At 45.2% G+C, this 21,866-nt stretch overlaps 1 protein-coding gene across 1 annotated transcript; it reads left to right on the top strand.

Annotated features, from left to right (window-relative positions):
* Positions 1 to 332: 332 nt before the first annotated feature.
* Positions 333 to 21,083, top strand: LOC133358394 (ras-related protein Rab-18-like). The gene is made up of 7 exons (XM_061576710.1): positions 333 to 664; positions 8,435 to 8,490; positions 9,780 to 9,841; positions 10,869 to 10,941; positions 14,063 to 14,181; positions 16,988 to 17,054; positions 19,058 to 21,083. The coding sequence occupies exons 1-7, from the start codon at positions 597 to 599 to the stop codon at positions 19,240 to 19,242; spliced, it is 630 nt and encodes a 209-aa protein (XP_061432694.1). The 5' UTR covers positions 333 to 596; the 3' UTR covers positions 19,243 to 21,083.
* Positions 21,084 to 21,866: the final 783 nt, after the last annotated feature.

Below are 21,866 nucleotides of genomic sequence, written 5' to 3'. Positions count from 1 at the left end.
CCAACACCAAACGACGCACGTGACCGGACGTGACGTAAGACAAAGCGCCGACAAAGAATTTAATAATTTAAAAAAAACTCCGCGACCGGAAGCCAACACCAACCGACGCACGTGACCGGACGTGACGTAAGACAAAGCGCCGACAAAGAATTTAATAATTTAAAAAAAACTCCGCGACCGGAAGCCAACACCAACCGACGCACGTGACCGGACGTGACGTAAGACAAAGCGCCGACAAAGAATTTAATAATTTAAAAAAAACTCCGCGACCGGAAGCCAACACCAACCGACGCACGTGACCGGACGTGACGCGTCCACACCACACACACAACTTCCTGTGCGTGGCGCTTTCCCGGCGTGCCTTGCGCCACCCTTCTCTGTTGATCGTCACCGCCCGCGCCGATCGCCTCAAGGGAGAAAAAATTCACGGCAGCGCTTCTTCCTCGGCTGCTGCTGCTGTTGTTGTTGTTGTTCCTCTCTCAACCCCACACCCACCACCTCGCCCTTGAGCGGATCACGGCGATACGGGGTGATTTGAGCGCGAGTTCGATAACATCGGGCGAGTTGAGGCTGAGCGCCGGTGAGAGACTTGCGCTATGGAGGAGGACATTCTCACCACGCTCAAGATTCTCATCATCGGAGAGAGCGGCGTTGGCAAGTCCAGGTGAGGTGGTGGTAGTGGTAGTGGGTGGTGGTTTGGTTGTTTTGTTAGCCCAGGGCGAGGTCAAATCCTGCTTGCGGGGGTTGGCTTAGCCCTGTGGTGTTCGTTGCAAGGCCCGCGGGTCACTGGCGGGGCCCATGGTGGCCTTCAGTGCGGGTCAGAGGTCGCAACCGGGTACCCGATACCCGGCTACCCGTACCCGGCCGGGTACCGGGTACGGGTACCCGTTTGCGACCCTGGTGCGGCCGGGTACGGGTAGGCCGTGAGTCACTGGTGAGTCACTGTCACTCATTTCGGGTAGGGTACGGGTAGGGTACGGGTAGGGAACGGGTACCCGTATCCAGCCGGGTACGGGTACCCTTTTGCGACCCTGGTGCGGCCGGGTACGGGTAGGCCAAGAGTCACTGGTGAGTCACCGTTTGTCACTCATTTCGGGTAGGGAACGGGTACCCGTATCCCGCTGGGTACGGGTACCCATTTGCGACCCTGGTGCGGCCGGGTACGGGTAAGGAATCAAAACCCGTTTGCGACCTCTGGTGCGGGTCCCTGACAAGACACAAACAGTGGCAGCAACAAAACAAAACAAAGATTATAGTGACAACACCTTCCCCCCCCCCCCCCCCCCCCAGCATTATCATCATCGTCGTGTTGATGTCACACCCCAATGGTTTCGAATGGTGTGGCGGACCTCACACTGGTGATGTCTTGTCGGTGAAAGTTCCACCACCCCCCCCCCCCCCCCTCTGAAAATTAGTGAAGAACACACTGGCTTTGTTTAGTACGTCTCTCGGGTCAATAACATGAGTGCGGATTTGTGGGAAGTCAGAAGCGGTTGCCCTATAGATAGGTTCGCCCCCGCCATGCGAATGTGGAATTTGCTTCAATGGCTCATTCGAGTAAGAAATCACTTTTGACTTTGGTTTTTTTCTTGAGATGGGGGCTTAGTTTATACAATGTGTCAGTCATCTCACTTAACCCCGAACACATGGGTCTGCCCCATGACCTGTCACCCGGGCATTCTGCACTTCGCGTGGCGGCCTTGGTGAAAATGAAAGTGCGTCTCGCCTGGCAAGATGCCCTGTGGTGACGCCATCGTCACTCTGTTTGCTTTTGTCGATGTCGCAGTTCGACTCGTAGCGGAGTGTTGTTGGTAAAGGCTTACGAGTTTGTGATCATTGGTATCTATAGAGTAAAAATTGCAGGAAGAACTCGTGCCGATGGTATTGATGATGAGCGGTGGCGTCTGCGGCGGCGGCGGCTTATCGAGACGTCCGTACACCAGTGGATCGATGACAAAGGGCTGATGATGATTGTTGTTAGTGGTGCAGTATCAATCGTAGAAATGACAAAATTGCCGATAACTGGGACAATGGAAACAACGCCCGTATCAATGACAAGGATAATAATACGACTAACACTAATATTGACAACTAGTACGCTCCACTTGTGTCAGGTATAATCGCAATAAGCATTAACAGCAGTAGTAACATTGACAACAAGAATATCAATAACAAGGATAATGTCAACGAATTATAACAATATTCATCACCTGAAAATGATATTATTCACAATTGGAACACAAACGCTCACAATAACAGTGATAACGTGATCATTATAATAAGTGGTGTAACAATTGCAACATAATAACTACGTCAAGAAGGATGACCACGTACCATTGCGATTATAACGCAAATGTATGCAGGAAAGCTTCGCTGAGTCTCAAGATTAGTTTTCAGGAGGAGGTCCAACTGCACACTGGGCTTCCTGGTCGATTCCATTTGTGAGGATTTATCTTTGTCCGATAGAAACCCGAAGATTATTGGACAAATTGCCACCTCACTGCATTCGAGGGGGAACGACACTCAAAAGATCGGGGCAGATTGGTTCACTCTAAAAACTCAGTCCAGTGAGTGGACCAACTCTTAAACGGCGTTATATCACTCGGGATGTGTAACAATAAGCATTACAAACAACAGTGGTTAAAGCAAGGTTAATGGTGACAAAACGAGACGTGGATAAGAGGAATACCAACAACTCTTAACATTCATCAAAACGCTGCTAATGAGTAGTAACGGTGACGATGATCATACTTAAGTATTTACAATTACTGTATAACAATGGTAACACAGTAACAGGCGAAAGAAACCATCAGATAATATAACAGCAACAAGTATAACCAATAACGGTAAGAATACCGGTAAGAATACCGTAATAACCAAGATAATGATAACGGATTAATAATGATCACAAGAAGAATAAAAGTTACAAGGATTATTATGCGAACAAAGATGACATGGGATAATAACGATTACTACACAGTACAGTATATGTAAATAGAATTAACAATGCTCATTTGTGGCCAGGTCGCTTTTGAAAAATAAGTGAATACCTCGGTGGGCTTTGTCTAGTAGGATGGGGATAGTTTAGTTGTTGTATTTGTTTGTATTCTTGGTTCTTTCGGTAAAGTCACGTAGAAGGGAAATAATAAAATAATATAGATATAAAACAATAAAAATTCTCACGACGTTTCGACTGCAACACAAGCAATCATCATCAGGTGTGAAATCCACAAATTTTCTTGCTGTGGATTTCACACCTGATGATGATTGCTTGTGTTGCAGTCGAAACGTCGTGAGAATTTTTATTGTTTTATATTTTTATCATTTTATTATTTCCCTTCTACGTGACCTTTACCGAAAGAACCAATAATATGAATCCCTGCAGTCACGAAAGCTTTAAATCAAAATTTAGTATTTGTTTGTGTTTGGGTGATTTTCTTACCTGTCTTGTACTTTGCACTCCTATCGTGTTTTTGTATTGTTTGTTGTTGTATCGTTCTTACCTATCCCGACTGTGGACACCTGTGAAAAAGAGCTTTATAGCTCATCGGATTCCTCCAGTATAAATATTCTGAACAACATCAAGTACAACAATGACGGGAGTGGCAGTTAACGAACGAAACGCGTCCTAGAGGACATTCTTTTAAGGAGATCGAGCGATGGAACCAAGTCATGTACAAAGTGCGAGGTGGATTCTCACATAGCGGAGTCGTGAAGGATGGGGAAGGCTTGGGGGGAGGGTTGCAGCCAGCAGTGGATTGAGTGGATTGACCGTCGCTGGTGGTGATGAAGATAACGCCACTAACGAGTATAATATTTGTAAGTTCAAGTTCATTTATTAGGTATAGCCCTGTGAGCCATTCGGCTCTTGAATCGGGTGCAACCGCAACAAACAGAAAACAAAAACATGAACAAGAAAACATCTTAAAGTGACTATGTGCAAACAGAAAATCCAAGAAAAGACAGCAAAATATTGTAACAAGGTTAACAGCGAATGGGAGGCGCTTATCTCTGTGTTTATAGTCTTAGAGTCCTAAGACATAAGGCTGGTTAGATAAATAAATTGTTTAGATTTATTTGTATGTATTTTTGTAAGTGATTTATTTATATTTCCTACACTTTGCACTTCTATCGTGTTTTTGTATTGTTGGTTATCGTGACGTTTTGACCCGGTGCCCCTCCTGGACATCTGTGAAAAGAGCTTTATAGCTTAACGGATTCCTGCTGCAGTTTAAATACAGTTTCTGATTCTGACTTGCTCCAAGCAGTACTTGTGTTTATCGACCTCGAAAGGATGATGGGAGGAGAGTCGAGCCTGGGACAAGGAATTGAATTCACACTCTCACTACAACAACAGCAGTAGCAAAAATATGTATGTATGTTGAACTTCTTTTGCACCTTACGTCACTAAGCGTGCTAATCAGAGGTGCGAGATAGTAGCACAAACTTTGGGTGGTTGTCATCCAGCTTTGGATTTTGACCACGACTGATGACAAGAGGACGTACAAAATCCATGGCACATTTTAACGTGGGCCGAATCGGATACTCAATTTTTTGTTTGAACACATAGAGATGATGGGAAGAGTCAATGCCTGACCAGGAATTAAACTAAAACATTTTTAGTTTCACCAGGTAAATAAAAATAGCTATATAGTCCTTTTTTAGAAGTGACCCGGCTATCGTAAATGACGGCTCGACGATGTGGAAATGTATAGCAGCAGCCAAATATTCTGAACGTGTGTTTCTAAATGTGGAGGGAAAAAGCGGGAGGACCTTGAGAAACATCCACACGACAACATGGACAAGGTGCAAACCCGACATACAACAGGCGTCAGCATCATGATCGAACCTATGACCTCCTGTATACCAGGCGAGGTAGTTAGCATCTCGTCCCCTCGGCGCCCCTCTGACCAGCATGATGAAGTATAGTAAACAAAACCTCTCCGTGACCGACATGGCGTAAGAAGGGTCTTCATCCAGGCGATGGAATTAAGCGCGAGATGCAAAGTAGAACGTATATAAAACATTATTAATACGTTGTGCGGTAAATTTTTATTTAAAGATTTCGTGACTGCAGGGATTCATTCTTGGTTCTTTCGGTAAAGTCACGTAGAAGGGAAATAATAAAATAATGAAATATTAAACAATAACATTCTCACGACGTTTCGACAGCAACACAAGCAATCATCATCAGGTGTGAAATCCACAGCAAGAAAATGTGACTTTAAAAAAAAAAATTGCTGTGGATTTTACACCTGATGATGATTTCTTGTGTTGCAGTCGAAACGTGAGAATTTTATTGTTTAATATATATATATTTTTTAATTATTATTTCCCTTCTACGTGACTTTACCGAAAGAACCAAGAATACGTTGTGTGTTGTTACGAAGTATTTATAGGCAGTCAATGTTTACCACGATTATGGTGACAGTGTGTTCAGCTCACATGCCTATGCCTGTCAACCTAGCCCCCGTTTAATTTTAGATGCTCGGAGTCATACAGTGTCTATTGAGGTTGCTTATGAGTCTCATGCTCTCATACAGTTCAGTCTCTCTAAGTTTGGGTTGACTTAACCCAAGTCGTCGATACGAGTCTTGCTCTTGACAACACACACACATGACAACGCAGGTGCGCGCAACATGAAGAATCTATCTTCTTGGTTCTTTCGGTAAAGTCACGTAGAATGGAAATAATAAAATAATAAAAATTCTACATAATATAATAATTCTCGCGACGTTTCGGCTACAACGCAAGCAGCCGTCCTCGGGTGAAGAATGAAACACCACCAAGCTTGGAGCGTATATTTAAGCTGGGTATACGCTCCAAGCTTGGTGGTGTTTCATTCTTCACCTGAGGACGGCTGCTTGCGTTGTAGCCGAAACGTCGTGAGAATTATTTTATTATGTTTTATTTTTATTATTTTATTATTTCCCTTCTACGTGACTTTACCGAAAGAACCAAGAAGATGAATCCCTGCAGTCACGAAAGCTTTAAATGAAGAATCTAATCTCGATTTAAACCTTACGTGACTGCAGGGATTCATATTCTTGGTTCTTTCGGTAAAGTCAAGTAGAAGGGAAATATTATTATGTATGACTCCGAGCATCTAAAACTTTACCGAAAGAACCAAGAATAAGAATCTAATCCTTAAGCTTGTTTGAGATGCTTCAGTAATGTTAGCACATTTGGCGTACAGGCGTGGTTAAGGTGTACAGTAATGATCTTGTTGTTCAGAACAAAATAAACTTTGCCAGAAGGATGTAGTTGTTGGGGGTGAGTAGTGTGTCAGTGTATTTTAATCACCGGCATGACTTACTTGGCAAACATATTGAGTCCTGTTGAATCATTGTCGACGAGGTGTGTTATGCAATCCCTTATTACTCAACCATCGTTGTCGTCGTCATCATCATCGTCGTCTATTACTCACTACACAGAGCCGTATTGAATTGAAATGCAATGCCAAGCTGTTGTGTCTAGATAATTGAAGTATTTTCTGACACAATCGGTCCACCACCTCTCTCACGTCTCACTTGCCGGGTTTCCCAAAAATGTGGTTCTAGCACTCCACTGCTCGTAATCTCCACAGCGTGTGGAGGTGAAAGACTAATACTGGCCAAATAAATGCGTCTGCCCGTTTACATTTAGGGCAAGCGTGCGGTATGCATGCGTCTGCAAAAAATACCACCGCGTGCGAATAGGTGTGTGGAGTGCTGCCAAAGCTGAAGGTATTTAGCCTCTAACCTGCAGTCCAATGGGTCTTGACCCACGATGGGTCTGTGTCTGTTGGTGGCTAAAAAGCATGCAGGGAGTTTTGACGCCGTTGTGTAAAGTGATAAGTCAAGTCGTCGAGAGGACAGCCACTGATACTTGTGTACAGTGTCTCTGGAGGGCCTTTTGAGAAGTGCCAGTGCCACGAGTTGACGCGGCGATTTTCGCGTGGATACAGCAATCCGTTCCATGAAGTACCACACAAGCTTCCAATTGCATCATGTTCTGTGACATGCAGGAAGTGACCTTTAACACGCATTTTAAAGTTTACGTTTGATAAGAAGACTGCGTTGAGGTTTGTGTAAAAAAAGAAAGTATATTGACCAAAGATGCACGGCGACATTAATGCTCGTGATTTCATTGAGCGGTAGAAAGCGGAGCACACGGATAAGAATAAACGCGCTGATTGATGACATTTTGTAACGGTTATTAAACGTCAGTCTGCTTGGACGGCACCCGTCGCTGGCCGATGGTCAGCAAAGATGTCGGAGCGGCATCGCAGGAGTGGAACGTTCACAGGAGGAGGACGCGTACTGAGGAGGCGGAGCATTGAAATCGGTTCGTGCGCGAGGTGGATTGTTAGGTTTCAGGATTGTGAGAGATGGGGATGCCAATAGTGGATTGTGACCCATGGCCGGGCGTGGTGCTGGCCCCCCCCACCGCCCCCTCCTCGTGTGCCACAGTGTCGGCCTTCATAGGTGCTCGCTAACAGCACTTGCCTCAACAGTCTGTTAAGGTTATACGAGGTGGGGAGGGATCTTTGTTTTGTCTTTTGGTAGTTGTGATAGTGGTCATAGTGGTGACTTTTGATGTTTGTAGTTGTAATGAGGGCAGACAGAGTTACGCTGACTCGCAGATTGTGCCTTTAAAACACGGCTGGGTCAGTAGTGGTGGTGGTTGGTCGTGGTGATGGTAATTGTGGTTAAAGGCTGTTGTGCTTTGACAGCAATTGGAACTTCGATTTAAAGCTTTCGTGACTGCAGGGATTCATATTATTGGTTCTTTCGGTAAAGTCACGTAGAAGGGAAACAATAAAATAATTTAAAAAACGTCGTGAGAATTTTATTGTTGTATATTTTTATTATTTTATTGTTTCCCTTCTACGTGACTTTACCGAAAGAACCAAAAATAGCAATCAGAACTTTAAAGAAAATGTCTATTTTATATGGACCTGTAAATTGACGTGCATGAATTTTCACGCACTGCCCCCTACCGACAACGCGGACTAGCAGCAGAGTCTACAGCGTGGTCCAGATGTTTTGTGACCCCCCTCAAATTGCTGACAGACCTCTATGCTTTTTTTCCTTTGCCAATTAATTTCTGTTTTCACACCGATTGATATGTAAGTAAACACATGAAGTTTTAGAGAATTAAATGGGGGTCACAAGACATCTAGACCACCGTGTACAACTCTTAAGCATGGTGGCCACCCATCGAACAAGACTCACGGGCTCAAAAACACACAGATGATTTGCAACGAATTGATTTCCCTACGCTTGGTTCAATATGGGTGTCGTGAGAATTGTTTTTAATCGATGCAGTCATTACATGCCCCGATGCCTCGTTTGTCTGGGGGGCGTCCTGTCGCAAGCTGCCGTTGTGCGGGGCGATCTCGTGGGTTGACGATGTGCATCACGTTCGAATGTTGTTGTTCTTCTTCTTTCAGCCTGCTCTTGAGGTTTACGGATGACACGTTTGACCCCGAGCTGGCTGCGACGATCGGTAAGGAAATAAAAATATTTAAAATCAAGGAAGAAAAACCATGCCTTTTCACGGTTACCGCAACACTTTCTCATATGCTTTTGCCCTCGGATGTATTTAATTCGAGATAACAACAGTGTGTTTTAAGACTGTGGTTCTCAACCGAGGGTACGCGGACCCCTGGCCATACGTGGGGTGGTTTATAAATGTGTATCGCCATTATTAAAGCGCAACGGAAAAGTTAGCCTGCTACTACGCCGATAGGTCAACAGGGGGCAGATGGGAGGCTTAGGTTGAGTGGCAGTTAAGCCAAGGTCACCCCCCCCCCCCCTGGTTATCTCGTAACCAGAGGGGTGTACCCCGGCTAGGGGGCGGAGTGAGCCCCGACTCGTGTATAAAAGCCGGTCCCCTCAACGGGACCAGCAGTTGTCGCCCACTCTAAGAACTGAAGACATCTCAAGCCCATGGGGGAAGAGGACACGCTAGCCGGATATCGGGTGGAAGGGGCCTTACCCCTTTGCGTCAGGGAAAACTGTTATTGCGTTTATTGTTAATAAACGTGCAGCCTCTAAGAGGAAGTCTCCGACAAGTTTGTACCCACTACAAATGTGTGAAATTATATCATACATTAGAATAATTGGTGCATTAATCACGTTGTATAAATATGCCAATATAAAATAACTACGGCAAGTGTTTAATCCTCACGGTAACCTTGAACGACATAAATGATCTTTTTAAACTCATTGACCGTACACAATGTGGTTTCCAAGAGTAGCCGGCGAGCGTGAACAAATTACGTCACGCGTGCAGAGCGTCCGTTGATTTATTTTTAATTCGCTTGCAGTTGCTTGGCTAAGTTAGTCGTACATTTATTTTTAAGAACCACGTTGGGTCGGGTAAAGGGGGGGGGGGGGTGGTGGTTGATGGTTACTCGGTTGAAACAAAATTCAACAAGTCGCCAAAAAAAGGTTGAGAAACCGCTGTGTTAGGAGGATATACAACGAGATGACATCACGGAATGACATCACGTGAATGACATCATCGGGAAGGGGAGGTGGTGGGCACCATGACAACCGTAATGTGGCTGCCAAGGATCTCGTCGCCTTCAGCGCCGTTTTTAATTGCCACGTTTTGGCCCCCCCACACCCTTTGATCACTTTGGCTGGTTTAGTTGTCTGCATTTGGCTCGGGCATTCAAGCCATTACTTAGAAACCCCCGAGACAAAGCCTTTGTCAGTGCAGACCTTGTGTTTAATTCTGTGGGGTTGAGCGGGGGGTACTCAGTGTTTTGTGGGTCTTTTTTCTTCCAGGTGTTGATTTTAAAGTGAAGACAATCGCTGTGGATGGAAACAAAGCAAAGCTCGCTATTTGGGTGAGTCGCCAGAGCGCTCGCTCGGCTCGTTGTCGCACGCCATCCATTTGTGGAAATTAAGGGTGGATTTCTGTTCACGTTCAAGCGTTGTGCTGTGCAGGCAATTCAGTAATATCGTAGGTGATCCTACTGCACGGGTGTTCGTGGTCGCGCTGTTTCGCTCTCGACGCATGGTTGTTTTCAGATTGTACCGCATGTTCATTTGGACGTGATGCCTTTCGATTCCACGTGCTGGTAGCTTCTTCAAGGACCTGAATAAAGTTGGTGGTGAGATTGGACAGTTCCTAACCAATCTCCCAGGACGTGGAACAGAATGTCAAGACATCGTGCCAAACGATGGCACGATGTCTTGACATGCAACCCAAAAACAAATCAGAGAGCGATACTACTTAATATACTGCTTGCTGCTGGAACAGCAATAAGGTACACTGTCGTTTCGATTTAAAGCTATCGTGACTGCAGGGATTCATCTTCTTGGTTCTTTCGGTAAATTCATGTAGAAGGAAAATAATAAAAATAAAACATAATAAAATAATTCTCACGACGTTTCGGCCACAACGTAAGACAGACCTGTTCTCCACCTGAAGACGGATACTTGCGTTGTGGCCGAAACGTCGTGAGAATTATTTGATTATGTTTTATTTTTATTATTTTATTATTTTCCTTCTACGTGACTTTACCGAAAGAACCAAGAAGATACACTGTCGTTGTTTTGCATGTTAAAAAAAACTGGTCAGTGGACATTATGTTGCATTGCAAATGTTCTTTGTCTTGCAGGCTAGTCTTCTTTACCCCGGACATGTTACACATTTGTAAAGCTCAAATGTACTTTTAATCGGGTGAAACCACATGGCAAGATCACCTCCTACTGGCAGATTACATTTATCTGTGTAACTGTAGCGGCCTTTGCGATTAGCCTCGCGCGATTAAGAAGGGTCGAATATGAAATGTAAGAAATGCGGTGACGGTGCAGCCTTGTTTTGCAATTGCTTGCTTTCGCGCGGCACTTTGAATTTCTCCCGCACAGGACACGGCTGGCCAAGAGCGCTTTCGCACCCTGACGCCGAGCTACTACAGAGGAGCGCAGGGGGTGATTCTCGGTGAGTCCGTGCTTCCGTGCTACACAATGTGTGTGGGCAAAGTGAGTCTGCAATAATTCGGCCCTTTTTTAAATCCTTTATATTAAGTTCACTTGCTTGCTTGCGCGCTTACGACCGTGCAAATCTTTCGGTCGTTTTTTAACCCACTTCCCGTGATCCAATCGAGCTGACATTTGGCACACAGACTCGTTGTGCGTTTTTTCCAAAATGTTTAACATTTTAGGAAAATTTGTTTATATTTAATTACCAATTGCTTAATGGTGGCAGGCAATCATCTGACCCATAGGTGGCAGCCATCTCAAGCCAGAGGACGAGAGGACTCTAGCCGCCACGCATATAAAGGATTTATAGTGAAAAACTTTGTTTTTACGGGTACATTTTTTTGTCCTTCCCCCACAAATCCGATGAGCACGGTTGGCTACGAATGGTGTGGAAAAAGTTGCACATACAACCTAGATGGTTGCCTATCCAAGCGCCATCCATACCGAAACCCCGCTTAGCTCCTGAGATCTGATGAGATTGGGCACATTCCTAGTGATTTGGTGGTAATCTTTGGTTAAGGAACACGCAAGCTTAAAAAAAAAACAGCTCTTGTAGCTACGCGGGCTAAACTGAATGAGTTTGTGAACATCAACAATGGTTATGTTATGGATCATAGCCTCAGATGCAGAAGAGGTGGCATCCCATTGTGTATGGCATGCCACATGTGGCGAGATGTTACGACCCCTAGCCTGGTATGCGGGAACTTGTGGGTTTGATCCCGACCCTGACTCCTGCTGTATATTTGGAGTTTGCATGTTCTCCCCGTGGTCGCGGTGATTTTTTTTCTCCGGGTCCTGCGGTTTCTCCCTCCGCGATTAGAAATATGCGTTTTAGAGTATTTGCCTGCGATAAATGTACACGTGAAAAGCCACTTCCTTGAGCTATCATTTGCAGCAAGGTTTCTTCTGAAAAAGAGCTATATAGATCCGTGGGCCTTACCTGGTCAAATAAAAAGTAGGTTTAAATATTTGAATACATTTCCTGGTCAGGCGTTGACTCTCCCATCATCCCTATGGGATCGAAAAACTTGAGTTTCCGATTTGGCCCATGTCACAACGTGTGCCATCAAACAGACTCTGTCGCCTTCGCGACTGGCCCAGGGCTGTACACACACGGGGGGGATAAGCACTTCCCACCCACTTGTCATTATTGTTATCCTCGTTATAAATGCCATGAATGTTGAACGTGCTCTTGTCATCGGTCGTGGTCAATCCACTGCTGGATGACGGCCACCCAAAACTGCCATCGTTGTTTGTGTTACCATCCTGCGCCTCTGAATAGCACGGTTTGGCGACGTATGGTGCGAAAGAAGTTCAACATACACATTCTTGCTGCTGTTGTTGTAGTAAGGGTGTGAATTCCATTACCCGGTGAATAACAAATAGTTTAGTTTACTTACATGAGCAAGGAGACGTACTGACTTTCGAGTTGTGGTTTGACTACAGAGCAAACATGTATTGCCACAATCAAAGTTTTTGGGTTTAGATCGCGTTATTTATAAATGTGTCGTAACCCTCCACCACCCGACACGGCCAATCAGTAAAAAAGTGTCACGTTGACAAAAGACAAATAGTTCACTGCTTTAGCCCACCGGTGTGTTGAAGCGTGAAACCACAACATTTACAATTTGGCTTCAACACACCGGTGGGCTAAAGCAGTGAACTATTTGTCTTTTGTCAACGTGACACTTTTTTACTGATTGGCCGTGTCGGGTGGTGGAGGGTTATGACACATTTATAAATAACGCGATCTAAACCCAAAAACTTTGATTATGAATAACATTGGTCGCGAAAGCCTACATGTTAAAATGTATTGCCACGTTATGTGTATGATCGGCTCGTATGTGCGCGGTACATGCGTCCGCGAATGTTTACGTTGGGGTCGTGTTCCAACCGTTATGGGTATTATTAATCGGTTAAACAGAAACGGACCTTTGTTCTAAATACATTCCTGAAGCAGTGTAAAGCAATGGCAGCTTGTACTGTTAGGAACCTCCTGGTTACACCAGCCCACAGGGGATTATTGTGTCCGTCCATCCGTCGTGCAGGGAGGGGCTGGGTGGGGAGGGTGGGGCTGGGTGGGAAGGGGCTGGTCACCCCGTGGTGCCCTTATAAAACGTTTAACCTACTCACGCCGGCTTGTGCCCGCCCTCACAGTCGGGCATATTTGCGGAATACACCACGCCGCCGTTGACCCTGGCCATTGACCGAGCAACCCAATGTTCCTACCAGCTCCCTCCGCAGGAATTTGTTAAATTACGGTGGTGAAATGTTGGTGTTTGTTTAGAAGGGAACACGACTAAATATTCCTTTGGAACGATGTGTTTTTCCCGCAGAAGAGTGTGCATGGACACGTACAAGTCACAACTTCAGTCTGTAATCAAAAACAAAAGTGTCTCTGTCCTCTAAACAAGCAACAACCTCGTACTCCTTTGAGGGTGTTGCCTTGAGTTAGTGGTGGGAATTCCACATTCCATTGTTGGGGGGGGGGGGGTCTGAGCTTTAATATTCCATCATTATCATGATCATCAAAGACCTCTCCACTGCTGGATGGAGGCTTAGAAGCGTCGCAATCTCTCGCAGTCCTGTGATGTAGCAATCGCGTAGCACTTGCACGTGAGCTGGTTTCCTCGGGGCGGTTATGACTCGTTAAATGCATAATATATACGTGTACCCGTTTTTCAGAATCATCAGGGCATAATTAGATATGTGACCACATCGTCCCAGTTGTGTCCACGTGGTGTTGTGCAATCGGCAAATGACATTGCGCAGTCACTATTAAATTGCAGGAGTGCTGATGATAGTGGTGGTGGTGGCGAAGTGATATTGTTGTTTTCTCAGTAGTGGTGGTGGTACTTGTTGTGCTGCTGCTGCATTGGTGGTGAAGGTGGTGTTTGGGAAATGCTGTTGTGCCCACGCTGAGTACGCTCCCCCGTCAAGTTGGCGTTTCTGCGTCGAAGTTACATTTTGCCTTAACCGTGCCCTCCAGCCATGCACCCCGCGCGCTATGCAGCGAGCGTCGTGGTAGAATGCACCGACCAAAGGGCATTTCTCTTACGTGCCCCTCGTGTTTTTGGCAGTGTACGATGTGACCAAGCGAGACACCTTCTTGAAGCTGGAGAACTGGCTGAGCGAGCTTGAGACGTACACCACACGCAGCGACATCGTCAAGATGCTGGTGGGAAACAAAATTGACAAGGTGAGCCTTGCACATCTCCCCGCCTCTGTGTGGTTCACATTCCACGAGGGCCCAAGTCAGTAGAACATCAAATCAATCATTTGGTGTTTGCACAATTCGTAAAAGAGCAAGTTGTCCTTCCCCTGCACCTCCGATTAGCACGGTTGGCTACGTACGAAAGAAGTTCAACATACATATGAGTATGGGTCTCTGTGGTTCTATATTAGTCTCTGGATCTATCTGGGTGTCTATGGGTCTCTGTGGTTCTATTTGAGTCTCTGAATCTCTTTGGGTGTCTGTGGGTCTCTGGTTCGATTCGAGTCTTGATCTCTGTGGGTCTCTGAGTCTTTTTCTTCTGATATTAGGAAGCCACTGGAGCTATGCACTTTTTAATCATCTAGATTTAAAATTAATTTCTTTAACAGCCTTTTGTATTTACCTATTTGTCCATGAGCACGGTTTGCTATGTACGATGCGAAAGAAGTTCAACATAATTCTAGATTTGAAGCTTTCGTGACTGCAAGGATTCATACTCTTTGGTTTTTTCGGTAAAGTCACGTAGGTAAAAAATAAAATAAATGAAAACAACTAAATTAAATCACGACGTTTCGGAGGCAACACAAGCTTCCGTCTTCAGGTAGTCTTTTTGTTTTTTTCGGTGAAGTCACGTAGATAAAAAATAAAATAAATGAAAACAACTAAATTAAATAACGATGTTTCGGAGGCAACACAAGCCTCCGTCTTCAGGTAGTCGCTGTAGTACTAATACTGCTGTAGTACTAGTACTACAGCGACTAGTACTACAGCGACTTTGGCTGGAACGGTCGCTGTAGTACTCCAGCTACTTTGGCTGTAACAGTTCCACCTGAAGACGGAAAGCTTGTGTTGCCTCCGAAACGTCATGATTTAATTTAGTTGTTTTCATTTCTTTTATTTTTTATCTACGTGACTTCACCGAGAAAACCAAAGAGTAAGTTCAATATACACACATGCTACCATCACGAAAGCACGCAATGTTCAACAGGCATGGTGTGCAGTGGTTTTGCAGTAAGGGGCAATGTTGCTACGTGATTATCCCAGTGGAGTACTTTGTGCGTGCACTTTAAATTTTGGCGAAGGCAGACCGTGACACCCCAGCACACAATGGGCTTACTCTTTGCGAATGACGTCACAGGATCCTTTTTTAAAGATGGAAAATACACACCCACAGTATTAATCGGCATCAACATAGAATAAGGTTTCCCGGCTAAAATGAATACTCTCATAGCACAACAAGTTAACGCTAAATTTAGATTTAAAGCTTTCATGACTGCAGGGATTCATATTCTTGGTTCTTTCGGTAAGAAAAAAAACGCCACTTTTTTCAAATTTTCTTGCTGTGGATTTCACACCTGATGATGATTGCCTGTGTTGCAGTCGAAACGTCGTGAGAATTTAATTGTTTAATATTTTTATTATTTTATTGTTTCCCTTCTACGTGACTTTACCGAAAGAACCAAGAATAAGTTAACGCTAGCTAAATAAAAAAAAATATGAGCACACTAACTGCCTGCTTGTTGTTTGCAAGCGTTCCACCGGAGAATGTTTCGTTTGGCCTCGTTAACTGTGCTGGGAAAATATTGTGAGCATTAAGATTGGATAATGAAACAGTTGTTGGCAGCTGTGGGATGTTGTTACGTCACGCAGGAAACGAAATGAAACAAAAATAAATGAAATGTTGCATTGAAACGGCGAACCTGCAGATGTAGCTGTGCTTCCTGTGTACGTTTTTTTGCACATGCATGCACTTCATCACGGGAACGTGACCAACAGCCATAGATCACGGCGTACGCATGCGCGCGGCGTACTCTGCGCCTGAGTAAAAGGATAGTCCCCTGGGGAGTTGGCCTTGATGCTGCGCCAAAAAATTAGCTCGCTCTATACCATGTGCGCATGACTTCATCTTTAATTTTTTTTAAATCTCTAAGCGGTATTGGAGACGATACAAAGCGTGGATGAACATGTCACGGTTTAGCGGCCAGACACGGGTTTCATCCCTGGCGACGTAGAGATCCGTTTCAGCAGTCGACGGCTGCAGTGGAGTAATCTTTTTACTTGTACGGAAAAGCACACGAACAAGCAACTCAAATGCTTAAACACAGCTCGAAACAAGTATGGGGAATCGATCTTGCGATGAATAGTCGTATTGTGAAAATGTATCTTTTTATCGTAAAACAAAAAACCCAGTGTCGACTGTTAGAGATCGTAGGCAGCCAGCTTCACGGAGGTTTTTATTTACATTTGAGGTCCCAAACGTGTCAAAAAAATTAACCTTGGCAAGGCTTCTCTAAGTCGATCTCGCAGTGCCCCTTCTTCAGAGCATTGCACCAAGTGGTTTGTAACCTTTCTGACGTAAACTTTCGTGACTGAAGCTTTCGTGACTGCAAGTATTCATACTCTTTGGTTTCTTCCGTAAAGTCACGTAGATAGAAAATAAAATTTACAAAGAATAAAAATTAAAATAACAAACTAAAAACTGCACGACGTTTCGATCGCAACATAAGTGGTCGTCATTAGGCGGCGATGACCGCTTGTGGTTTGCGATTGAAGCGTCGTGAGTTTTTGTTTCTTTACGATTTTTTAGTTGTATTTTTTTAATGTTTTATTTATTTTATTTTCTACCTACGTGACTTTACCGAAAGAACCAAAGGATATGTATAACCTTTCCTTCATTTGCTCGGTGGTAAAAGGCATTGTTGTTGACGCCGAAAGCCGCCGCGGTGGGTAGGGGTGGAGGGAGTTGTTTTTATTTCTACCCTCTGCCGCCACTTCCTGATTGTGCTTGCAGGATGGGAGAGTTCTGGATCGGACAGAAGGTTTGAAGTTTGCCAGGAAACATTCCATGCTGTTCATCGGTAAGTCTATCTGTGCGCGTGCGCACGCACGCACGCTTACTTCTTAGGATTGTAAGACGCATTGTTTTTTTTTCTACCTGTATCTTAAAGCATCGGATAATCTTGGAAGTTCTAGATTTTAAACTTTCGTGACTGCAAGGATTCATACTCTTAGATTTTTTCGGTAAAGTCACGTAGGTAAAAAATAAAATTAAAAGTTAATAAAAGTAATAGTAGAAATAAAATAATAAATCACGACGTTTCGGAGGCAACTGCATGGATGCAGTAATTTTAGCTGTGACGGTCCCACCTGATGACGGAGACTTGTGTTGCCTCCGAAACGTCGTGATTTATTATTTTATTTTATTTCCATTATTACTTTTATTAACTTTTAATTTTATTTTTTACCTACGTGACTTTACCGAAAAAAACCTAAGAGTATGAATCTTGGAGGTGTGTGTGACTAGATTCGTATAACTTTATTGACACCAGGCACAAGTATGGGGTGCATCTTACTTTCGGGAGCATAGTATAATCTTTAAAATGCAGTGCAGTAGTTGTCAGCAGCTTACACATCTACTTCTGCTTTTACCTAAGTCCATATGAACCAGAATCAAATTGACACATTCTGACACTGTTAAATAATGCATGTGATAAGGTTGAAAGAAATCTATGTATTACCACCTTTTTAAAAGGATGAATCGTACAGTGTTACTGTATTGGATTTACCCCTAAGACAATGTGGTAAACACATTTTCTTTTACAGTAAAACCTTGCATTGCGAGCATAATTCTTTCTGGAAACGTGTTTGTAATCTAAAGCACTCGTATATCAGTTGTGATCACGTGACGCTCGGCAGACAAAGCGTATACACGTACTACTCGTATTTCAAGACCTCGCTCGTTTATCAAATTAATATTTATTTTTAAAATGTGCTTGTCTTGCAAAACACTCGCAGACAAAGTTACTCGCAATCCAAGGTTTTACTGGAGGTCTTTGCTATTGATTTTTATTTCTTAGCACCACAAACTAGCTTTATCGTATTTAAAACTTCCAACCATTTTGCCGACCCATACCTGTGGACGTGAAAGGACCTGTGACGTTATTTAAACGGAGTTCGCCATCTGTGACGGCATCACTGTCCGGATTTCCCTAAAGAAAAATAAAATCGCCCACAAATCACTTACATTTTACCCCTCCTGGCAGACAAGATCAGTCTGTAAAGCAAAGTTCCTTCATCTTCTTGGTTCTTTCGGTAAAGTCACGTAGAAGGGAAGTAATAAAGTAATAAAAATAAAACATAATAAAATAATTCTCACGACGTTTCGGCCACAACGCAAGCAGCCGTCCTCAGGTGAAAACCAGGTCTGTCGGGGAGACAGCGTCTGAATGAAACAGCACACGAGCTTGGAGCGTATATATAAGCTGGGTTGGGAGGGGGGGAAAGGGCGCGTCGTGAGAATTATTTTATTATGTTTTATTTTTATTATTTTATTACTTCCCTTCTACGTGACTTTACCGAAAGAACCAAGAAGATTAATCCCTGCAGTCACGAAAGCTTTAAATCGAAATCAAAGTTCCTTCGTGATAGTGTGTGTGCGATAAGAGTAGCACGAGTACAAATAATCATGCGTCCTGTGTTTGTAGCACAGCGCTTGACCCCTCTGTGTGTGGGATGAGGGGTGGTGCAGCGGTTAGCGCGCTGCGCTACGAGTTCTATTCCCGTTTACAACCAACACCGGTGACGATTATCTGAACCGGTCCCGGGCCTCCCCGAGGTCGACTCGGCCTCAAATGAGTACCTGGTGCTGTGTAAAACATCGCCACTTGGGAGACAAAGACGGCCGGGCGTGGTGTTGGCCACCAACACCCCCCCTCGTGTGCCGTGCCGGCCTTCATAGGTGCTGCTCGCTTAACGGCACTTGCCCCTAACAGTCTATTAAAGTCTACACGGCGGGGGACCTGTGTGTGTGTGTGTGTGCGCGCGTGTTCCACCACCGCGTGCGTGCGTGCACGCTGCTCAGAGGCGAGCGCTAAGACGCGAGACGGAGTGCAGTGCGCCTTCGAAGAGCTGGTGGAAAAGATCATCCAGACGCCCGGCCTGTGGGAGAGCAAGGGTCAGGGCCAAAGCCGCTCCGGCGTGCAGCTTGGGAGAGACGAGGCGACGCCGGGCGCCGGGAGCTGTGGGGGCTACTGCTCCCTCGCCTGAGCGTCGCGCAAAGTCCTTGGCGCCTTTTCGTCCCACGACCCCAAAGCTCTCCGAACGCACAAAGCACGACGACTACGGCCGCAGCGGCGGCGGCGGTTCGCGCTCCAGCCAAGTCTGAGCCGGGCTGACCGTTCATTCATCGCCCAGCTCTTTCCCCCCCCCCCCCCCCGCACGCACACCGACAGCAACCGCCAACCGCCACTAAGTGGCGGTGATGTCGCAACGGCGCTTGTGCCAGGCTACGTGCACGCACGCACACACACACCCACGGCGCTTGCTTAGTCACAGCGAGTGCCCACGGGGAATTTGTTCGCTCGCTCAAGCTTTTGAAAAAACAGAGGTACAAACGTGTACCGCCTTGTAATTTAGCGAAGGGCTTCCGTTAGAATGAGCTCAGCCGCCCCCCTCCCCCCACTCGAGAGAGTATAATCTTACAAACAGGAAAACTTGTATTCAACCCAGACTCTGGATCAATTACGATTGTAAATTGTGTCATCTGTACTCAATTCCGATCGCCACGCAATTGCGATGGTTGCTTGAGTTAACGAGGCTGCTGTAATTGTTCACTGTAATTGACCCCAGGTCTGATTCGACCTCATTCACTTCGACCTCCCCCTCTGTCCTCCTGTGCGTGGCAGTCCGCTGCTTTCGTCTCTTTGGGTTATGTATCTGTCTTGTATTTGTTGCTCTTGTTATTTCTCTCGTGTTTTCGCCGTCAGTTTGATTGAAGAAAATAAATAAGTCCTCTTTCAGGAGGTTCATATCATGTCGGGACGATGTATTTGGCACTGCTGAGATCCTGCTGTTGAATCTGGACGGTTAAAAACTGAGTTATCAAATTTAGTGGGTTGATGGGTCTGAGCCAAGTCACAAAATGTGACTGGACTGAGACCACCAAAGTAATTGCATTTTCACTAAATTGGACAGACCAAAATTGAAAACTATCCGTTTGCCTGATGTATGGTGAACTTTGCTGGGCATACAAAGGGTGTGATGGATAAAGGAGGCCTATTGAAGTGACTTCAGAAGTAGTTCTCCGACATCCTCTTCTGAGGCCTTCCTCTGACGGGGGACAGTGTTTAGCTGCTTGCCGGCCGGCAAGAATTTCCAACGGGAAATGAATTTGTCATTTTGACAAATGAAAAAAAAATGTACCATTTAAAAAATATATATATCTTAAGTAAATAAATACGTGTAAAAATGTACGGGGAGACGGATGCTTTTTTTTTTTTACACGATTCTCACTTGAGTCGAACAAGCGCTTAACATGCAATATAAGCTCGTGTGGAAAAACAATTATAAACTAACACTTTCCCGTCCTGCTTTGCGATGCCGTTCAGTGTCGGGTCACCGCAGCGGTTTTCTTTCGACGTTTCGGGGAGCGCGACGTTCGTTCCACCCACGGTGACGCGAACCTTCACCGACGCTGTCGATCCTGCGATGCATGCCGAGCATGTGAAGTCGGGAGAAATGTATTTTCAAGCACACTTTTAATTGACCGGGCAACGCAGCATCACGACGTAGTGGTTCACACTCGTCAACGCGGAGATTGCACACCTACGGAAAGGATCGTTGTCTCGTTCAGCTTTTGTCAAGCTCTCAATATATTGTTCACACATTTGTACATTGTTCTTAGCTGCTTGAGCCCGTTGTGGGTTGACGCCGTCTTTATATAACCCTATCGCGCCTTTTGAAAGTCGCTTGAGAACTCGACTGTTATAATGTTACCCTCGGCCACTGTTCTCTTACTGAAGGTATTACACGTTGTGCAGTCCATAATAATCCCTTTTGAAATTGGACCGGTACAAATGTATGAATAAAAGAGTTAAATATTGGAAACACTTTTCTGTTCCTCCCCCTTCCCTCCAAGCCGTTTTGTCTTTTGATTTTAGAAAACTGCATGTCTCATCGAGTCCCTTTTATTAACTACTAATAATGTTAAGTATGAATCATGGGACTCTTGAGTATGAATGCACTCGTGGCCACGGGAGGTAATGACAGGGGAGTCAGTTGTGAGTGTGAAGGGACTGGTGGCCACGGGAGGTAATGACAGGGGAGTCAGTTGTAAGTGCGAAGGGACTGGTGGCTATTGGAGGTAATGACAGTGGAGTCAGCTGTGAGTGTGAAGGGATTGGAGGTAATGACGGGAGTCAGCCTGCAATGCGAAGGGACTGGTGGCCACGGGAGGTAATGACAGGGGAGTCAGCCTGCAGCGCGAATGCACCAGTGGCCACGGGAGGTAATGACGGGAGTCAGTTGTGAGTGCGAAGGGACCGATGGCTACGGGAATGTTCGAGAAGGGAGCGTGGTCAGGCGACGGAAGAGGACGGTGGTGTCTGACGGTGGAGTGAGCGTCCAAAGTCAGCGAGAACGATCGAGAAGGGGGGCGTGGCCTCGTGTCGGTATATAAATGGAGATGTGCGGGAGACTCGGGGCTGCTGCAGTGGGGTTGTGGTTCAGAGATACAGTACGGTCACTGTTTATAACATGGTGGGAAGCCATTGAGACACGTGATCTCTCACGAATACTATATAACCCCAGGAATCGACTGATAAAAGATTTAACACAGCCGTTTGTGGTGTCCATTGTGAACATGACTAGGATACTAGTAGGTTTTTACCCTT

Source organism: Lethenteron reissneri, chromosome 61 (genome assembly GCF_015708825.2).
Source record: "Lethenteron reissneri isolate LAM-NWPU_2019-01 chromosome 61, ASM1570882v1, whole genome shotgun sequence".
Classification (NCBI taxonomy): Eukaryota; Metazoa; Chordata; class Hyperoartia; order Petromyzontiformes; family Petromyzontidae; genus Lethenteron; species Lethenteron reissneri.
Note: the sequence above shows the minus strand (reverse complement) of the source record. Positions and strands in the feature narration are given on the sequence as shown.